At 46.3% G+C, this 8,175-nt stretch overlaps 1 protein-coding gene and 1 pseudogene across 1 annotated transcript; one reads left to right on the forward strand and one right to left on the reverse strand.

Annotated features, from left to right (window-relative positions):
* LOC123431365 lies at positions 1 to 3,369 on the reverse strand. Its single transcript, XM_045115174.1, has 4 exons — positions 3,005 to 3,369; positions 2,536 to 2,765; positions 222 to 853; positions 1 to 87 (listed from the first exon to the last, which is right to left on the reverse strand). The coding sequence occupies exons 1-3, from the start codon at positions 3,348 to 3,350 to the stop codon at positions 224 to 226; spliced, it is 1,206 nt and encodes a 401-aa protein (XP_044971109.1). The 5' UTR covers positions 3,351 to 3,369; the 3' UTR covers positions 1 to 87; positions 222 to 223.
* Positions 3,370 to 5,354: 1,985 nt separating this feature from the next.
* Positions 5,355 to 7,892, forward strand: LOC123428978 (annotated as a pseudogene).
* Positions 7,893 to 8,175: the final 283 nt, after the last annotated feature.

The raw sequence follows: 8,175 nt of genomic DNA on the forward strand, positions 1-8,175 counted from the left end.
CAACAAATTAGTTATTGGTTCAGACTTACCAAATTAATAACATATAAGCTCTTAGACCTTTTCTCCATTACATTACCTCGCTTGGACCTGCACATTAAAAAGGGTTTAGTAACAAGTTATTAGACGAAATGGGAAACTAATATCATATCTGGAAAAAAATAGTAAGCCTAATCTAAGCTCACAAATCGAGATAAAAGTCTAACCACTACCACTTTACACACCTTCAATAACCAACGAATACATGCTCATACTTGTCCATGACAATGCGAGACCAAGCTACAACTATCTCCAATGTGGAGCCATCAACTGAGCATCTACAACTATCTGTCTGGGACTCCTGGATACGGAATTCGGCGTGAAATTCTCGATTTTTGTTGAGTCCGGACTTTGAGTAAGCTCCAACGATGACTCGAAGTGTGCCCTGCTTTGCCACTGACACAACATTTCTTGACAAAGAAAGACACCCATCTGATCCTGCACACATCCTTTTAGCATGGTAGTCAAGCAAGACGACTTCTTCCGCACGTCCCTTCGTTGCATCAACAGGAGAAAACAAGCAAGAAACTTTACATCCATACTTAAAAGGCCACAGCCCTTCAACCACACGAACACCTACAATTGTGGCCTGGATTGCTGGAGAAACTCGCCCAAGTCTTATCTTTGCTGTACAACAGCAATTGCGGATCTCCATGGTGTCGTGATACCGCATGACGGGGTGGTAATTTTGGTTGGCAGTGAATGATGCTTTATCTTCAAACTGTGCTCCACACTTCAATTTCAGTTCAATTTGAAACAAAACAGGTTCGCCAGCCACAATTGCACGAGACGGGCCAATCAAGTGCAAAAAAGGGTACTGCAAGCATTATGTTCATCAACGTCAGTCACACACATCAGGCAAAATAATAGTTCAGTTTAACTAGACATAGTCTAACAGAGATTAGATGACCATAATTTGGCAAGCAATTGAAAGAAATAGTTCCCAAACAGACCCTGCTAATCTCTACCACCATAATACACCGGTTTTGAGTTTGAATTTACAACCGGCACCTACTGTTTCCACACTCAAAAGAAACAAGCAGGTCAATATCCAGATTTTACAACCTCTACATATCTCTATCCTCCGGCAATCACACAGCCACCCAATCAGGCGGCCAATGTCAGCCAGATTCGCTTGGCCTTTGCCCATGTGCATGCCGCATTGCTTGTGCGATATACATAAATAAACATAACATGACAGGGAAGAAACATATATTCAAGCATGATCTGGCCATTTTGAAAGGCAAGTAATTCTTCTACTTAGCAGACTAACATCTAGCCAGTCAAATAGGGGCAATCTCCACATAAACCTTTAGCCATAGCATCTTTTGAACTTTTCAGGAATATACTTGGAAAACATATTAGTCCAATGATGCATATGTTGTGATCAATTATCAAAACCACCCTAGGAAGCAATTGTGCTTTCACCATAACATCTTTTGAACTTTTCTAAAATATACTTGGAAAACATATTAGTCCAATGATGCATATGTTGTGACCAATTATCAAAACCACTCTAGGGAGCAATTGTGCTTTCAATCTCTCCCTTTTTGGTTCCCGCTTGCGCAAGGTCCGGGGAAGGGTCCGTCCACATTGGGTCTATTGTACGCAGCCTTTCCCTACATTTCTGCAAGAGGTTGTTTCCAAGACTTGAACCCGTGACCTCATGGTCACAAGGCAGCAGCTTTACCACTGCGCCAAGGCTCCCCTTCTAGCCAGTCAACTAGCTAGTTCAAAAATTCCAAAACCACAGAACCAGTCTAAAACTGAACATAATCTACTTTTGCAAAGTCAAATATGTTGTTGCCAAATGAGGGTCGAGTGTTCCAGATCCAACCAACCATGCAGTACCATGACCTACATCAAATTCAAGAAACATGTTCCAGAAAACTGAAACTTAAAATTGGAACCACCCTGGCCAAATACTATGCGCCATTCTTCCAAAACATTGTTGTTGACCAGGCGTTTCGTTGGATCTGAAAGTATAGATGCACCATGAAACTTAAAGTTTTTGCATGGATCCTGTTTTCTGACAGACTCAGAATGAACACAAAAAATATGCCCAGACGTAGGCACTGCATGGTTGGTCCATCCTCAGACCAAAATGATCATTGTGTCCTGTGTCCCACACGGAATCTAGGTCACACCATGTGTCCCTGTCGAGCTTCCCCAGGTAGGGTCACACCTTGTTTAGCTAAGAGAAACTTCCACTGACTGGACTCTTTTTGGGAGTGGGCAAAGCCCCCCTCTGCCCACACCATGCACATCATGTAAATAACTCTTTTATTGTATAATTTATACGACTGTAAGAGACTCTCCTACAGTCTTTATAATGTTCAAAAAAAATCCCAAGGTATGTAGGTAACCAAACAACTCAGTTTAAACTACAAAACGTTAGGCAACAATTATAACTTAATCCCTTGTCACACAAAAAAAATGCTCTTCACATAATCCTTTATAGGAGTAACAATTAGACGAGAAGATAGACATTATACAAACCTCTTTCTTAATTCTTTGGCAGTTTGCACTTGACCGGCGGAAGAGAATGTTGAGGTTGTGGTCAAAACCGTCCCGTACAGCAACCATGCCGTAGACATCAATAGGCCAACTCAGATTAGGGTTGAGCTTAATGAGTTTGATTGAGTAGATCTGCAAGGCAGGGCCAGGGACAGAAGATAATGGGATGATTCCAGGCGTGTAAGCCGTGAACTGCATAGGACTCAATGTCGCTGCAGCACAAAATCAAGAGATTGAGGATAGTTAGAAATCGAACTAGTACTAAAGTTAGCAGAATAAAATCTATGCATATATAAGAAGGGTTCCGTGTGGCAAAATCAGGATAGTTAGAAATCGAGTTTAATTTAGCGGTTTATATATACATGAAGGGAATTGCATTGAATTGACTGAGGCACAATTAATTAAAGAGAAGAGGGAAAAACATAGTTAAATAGCAGTATTTTTTGCTTACTTATGTCGTCAAAGACACCATGTGTCCCTGTCGAGCTTCCCCAGGTAGCATCCCAGCCGGCACGGTCCAAAGGATCTCCATAACCCTTGGCAGCAGCAGATTTGTGCCTTTTGATAAGCTCCGAGATGCCCACAAGTGCACTGGATACGAGACGCAGCTTGTCAATCTTGTCCGTGGATATGGGGATTCCAAATTTTTGTACAATGGATGGGAAAGAGTTGAAGCGGTAGAGCAACTGGTGCGTCTCCACAAGCAGGAAATCCATTGCATCCTCGGTATGGCAACCTAGGTAAGGCAAATCCACCTTCTTCTTGAGTAGATTGTCATGGAGGGAGAGGTTAGACATGACTTGACCAGCTAGCTTGTTTCCAGTGGTTGCAGGAGCCAACCCCTGGCCCCGGGACGTGACCTCTGTCCTCAGGAAGGTGATCTCCCTCCTAAGCATCCCAAGGTGGCTAGAAAGAGCAACGACCAAGCCCATGGCGTCTCTCACCGGCTCCTTGCTGAGTCCCCAGTCCCCCACCTCCTTGCCGCCGGCGTCTCTCACCGTCCCCTTGCTGAGTCCCACCTCCATAGTTATGAGGGGCGAATCTCTGCCCATCTCTTGGCCGGAATAATCCTTGTCAATCTCCATCCCTGACTGCGTCTGCGTCTGCGTCATGATGGTGAGGAGTGCTTGTTCCTTGGTCCAGAGTATCTCCTGCTGAGTCAAGAGTATCCTCTGCGTCGCAGGGTCCTTGGCGTTGGCGGTCTTCTTCTTGAGTTGGCACCGAACATTGCTGAGTCTCTGGTGCTCCTTGCTGAGTTGCTCCTCCATCTCCATGCCGTGCTCATCTTTGCCGGCCAACTTACTGAAATAATCCCTCTCCGCCTCCTTTCTGAGTCTCCACGCCATCCTTGTGAGGGACGGGTGCACCCTCTCAATCTCATCACCGGAATCGGAATTAGTATCAGTATCATCGGAACCGGAATCCCTCTCAATCTCCATCCCGGACTCCCTCATCATCGTGAGGTGTGCTTGCTCCTCACTCCAGAGTAAGTCCAGCTGATCCAAGAATATCCTCTGCGTCGCCCGGTTCATGGTGGATTCACAACACTTCTTTAGTTGGTACCGAACGTTCCTGAGCCTCTCCTGCTCTTTCCTGAGTTCCCCCTCCGTCTCCGTCCCCTCCTGGCCGGACTCCATCTCCCTCTTCTTCCTCAGTTCCCCCTCCATCTCTTGTTGGGGATCCCTGGTTGGGGAGGATCCCTTGTTGGGAAGGGGGCGTTGAGAAGAGAAGAGAGGTGGCCGTGGATCCCTGGTTGTTTGTTGGGAAGGGGGCGTTGAGAAGAGAAGAGAGGTGCTTCGCCGCCGCCGCCGCCGCCGCTAAGTGGTTTGGGGGATTTCTCAACTTTCGGCCGGTCGGTCCGTGCTTTTATAGCAGACCCCAGGGGATCGGTTTTCAGAGACCGACTCGTAATGGGTTTTCATATACTCCAGTCTCAGAGCTTTTCAGCCAGTAATTAAGGTGGTCTTTCCACCCTCAGGCCACCGTGAATCACGGACGGCGGGGTCTGCGGGCAATTTATGCATACAAGACTGCAATGAAACATTCCTGAAGGGCCATGGGAGAATACATGAAGCCAAAATTAGGTACAAGATTTGGTGACCAGCATCAAAGATCCTGTTGAGAATGAGAACACTCACCAGGCAGCATCAGGATTGTGGATGCAATCCGCTCCGTCGCAGAACTTGCAGCTGTGGCTCGCCGGAACACCTGGCTGCGTGGTTCGCTCATTGGACTCCGCGGCTTGCGCCCGGCCCGTCACCGTCTGGTATTCCCGGACTCCTCAACCAGACGGCGAACCAATCTTGAATCTGAATCTGGTATTTGAATCTGAATCGCATCCTATCCTATCCTATATATATATGAGCTCGCTATTATTCACACAGTTTTCTTCCGGCCCGTTCGTTAAGCTAGCCTTGTTAGGTTTTTCAAATTGATTGGCTGCGGCTTTGAAACAGATGCTTAATTTGTCAACTTTTATAACAGATCGATCAGTCCTTCTCAGAACAAATTACTATTAGTATTACATTGTTGACGCTAGCTTTCTTCCAATTAACGAAATTACTATTCTCTTTATGTGGGTTGATTACACAGTGTATTTTCTGAATAACTGCAGGTTTTGGTCCTCCGAGTCGAATCCTGAATCGAATTCCTGATAGGATGCGGGCACAATCAATAAGGAGTAGTATTCAGGCCGGCAGACGTACGCAAGCAGCGGCACAACAAGTTTGATCTGATTCATGCATGGAACGGAATAGTATAGGGCTAAGCTGGACACGTACGTAGTGTGGACAAGACGTACGATGGTTGATCGTCCAAGTGTCAGCGTACGTACGTCTACTCATCTTGGGCCTCGCCACGCGTACCTGCACTGGACAGAAATGCACGTGCTGGAATCATTTTTTATTTGGTGCTGCAGCCCTATGCAGTTTACACACTACACACCTGGTACGTAGCATCCCTTCCCCTGCTGCTGTCACCGGTAGTACATTGCAGATCTACTCAATCAAGATAAAGAATCTAAAAGGCTTGAACTGGCCACTCAAAGTGTACGGCAAGGTTGCTGCTCGAGACACCGTTGACCGCAACCGCAACATTCTATTCTCTCGGCCAAAGTTTGATTACCAACAATTGATTGGAGAAGTATGTACTCTATTCAGTTTTTTGCTCATTTTGTTCATCCTCCTGACTTTGTTGTACAATTGCGATTAGGTATTTATAATGATGATATGATATTTGCAGGATGATTCCTTGTGCTTGACTGGTCCGTCTCGTGCGATTGTTGCTTCGGGCCATGTTGACTTTGAGGTTGAACTCAAAGCAATCGAGGGAGCGGGGTCGCAAAAATTGATCTTTTGTAGAGGCCGTTACGGTGGTACAGATGATTGTTCCTCTTCCTCCGCTAGCGTGATTTATGGTGGTGATGGACCTACCTTTTCGCTCTCCACTGACTGTTGTACGGCCGAGGTAACACTTGAGCAGCTTGATAGATCGCTCCAGGCTACTATCGTGGGTATACGTGTAACCAAAGGGGGTTGGCCTTTCAAATATGGATGCCGGGTTATTTGCTTTTGGGCTCCTGCTTCTGCCGCAGATGTCATTGATACCATTTGCAGGCCAGTTGTGCTGCTTGACCGCCGTGGTAAAGGATTGCCTAGAGGATCAGAGAAGTACCTTCAACTATCGAGGAAAGTGGTTTCAGTGGAATCACAAGGAACGCTGAGAGTGGCCATAGAAGCCTATGGGAAGTCCCGTCGCTGGATTGCTCGAAAGGGTCACGTCGACTTTCCTGTTCAGCAGTGCCAAACAAGCACGACAGTATGTTCAGTTGGCGACGCCACGGTGCAGGTTGTTGTAGCCTGGTCCTTGCTTGTCAAGGAAAAGGTGGATCTCCAGGTCTTAGTTGAGCGTCAGACCAGGCGACCGCCGGCGGCTCTAAGCGTCAGACCAGGCGAGCGGCGGGGCGAAGCCATCTCTTCTCTTCCCAACGGGATGGAGGGGGATCTTTGGAGGAAGGAGCAGGAGAGGATCAGGAACGAGAGGCGGTGCGAATCCTCCAAGGATTCCGGCGATTCCCTCGTAAGGATGATGAAGCGGGATTCCTTTTCCTTTAGCAAGGGGACGACTGAGATGGAGTCCGGCTGCAAACATCAGCAGGATATGGAGGAGCAACTCAGGAAGGAGCACCACAGACTCAGCAATGTTCGGTACCAACTCAGGATGAAGACCGCCATCGCCAAGGAACCGGCCACGCAGAGGATACTCTTGAATCAGCAGGAGATACTCTGGACCAAGGAGCAAGCACTCCTCACCATCATGACGCAGTCCGGGATAATGGAGATTGATCGGGAGATGGAGAGGGATTCCAGCAAAGAACCGGTGAGAGACGCCGGCGGCAAGGAGATGGCCAATGACTTGGTTGTTGCTCTTTCTAGCCACCTTGAGATGCTTAGGAGGGAGATCACCTTCCTGAGGACAGAGGCCACGTCCCGGGGCCACGGGTTGGCTCCTGCAACCACTGGAAACAAGCCCATCATCATGTCTAACCTCTCGCTCTATGACAATCTTCTACTCAACAAGAAGGTGAATTTGCCTTACCTTGGTTGCCATACCGAGGATGCAATGTATTTCCTGCTCGTCGAGACGCAGCAGTTGCTCTATCGCTTCAATTCTTCGGCGTCCATTCTACAAAAATTCAGAATCCCCGTATCTTCGGACAAGATTGAGAAGCTGCATCTCATATCCAATGCACTTGTCGGCATATCGGAGCTTATAAAAAGGCACAAATCTGCTGCTGCTTCCAAGGCTTATGGAGATCCTTTGGACCGTGCCGGCTGGGATGCTACGTGGGGAAGCTCGACGAGAACACATGGTGTCTTTGACGACATAAGTAAGCAAAAATATATATACTGCTATCTAGCTATCCTCTTTTCCTCTTCTCTTCAATTAATTGTGCCTCAGTCAATTCAATGCAATTCCCTTCATGTATATTTATATACATCGTTAAATTAATAGAACCCTTGTTATATATGCATAGATTTTTCCTCTTCTCTTTAATTAATTGTGCCTTGGTCAATTCAATGCAATTCCCTTCATGTATATATATATACATCGCTAAATTAATAGAACCCTTGTTATATATGCATAGATTTTAATTTGCTAATTGATTTTTGCTCGATCTCTACCTGTCCTCAATCTCTTGATTTTGTTATGCAGCGACATTGAGTCCTATGCAGTTCACAGCTTGCACGCCTAGAATCTTCCCATTATCTTCCGTCGCTGGCCCTGCCTTGCAGATCTACTCAATCAAACTGATTAAGCTCAACCGTAATCTTAGTTGACCTATTGATGTCTACGGCATGGTCGCTGTACGGGACGATTTTGACCACAACCTCAACATTCTCTTCCGCCGGTCAAGTGCAAACTGCCAAAGAATTAAGAAAGAGGTTTGTATAATGTCTGTCTTCTCGTCAAATCGTTACTCCTATAAAGGATTATATGACAACTCACAAGGGATTAAGTTATAATTGCTGTCAAATGTTTGTAGTTTAAACTGAGTTGTTTGGTTAGCTACATACCTTGGGAGATTCGTCTAAGGTTCAAACTAGTTGGTATCAGCTTATT

This window comes from Hordeum vulgare, chromosome 2H (genome assembly GCF_904849725.1).
Source record: "Hordeum vulgare subsp. vulgare chromosome 2H, MorexV3_pseudomolecules_assembly, whole genome shotgun sequence".
Lineage (NCBI taxonomy): Eukaryota > Viridiplantae > Streptophyta > Magnoliopsida > Poales > Poaceae > Hordeum > Hordeum vulgare.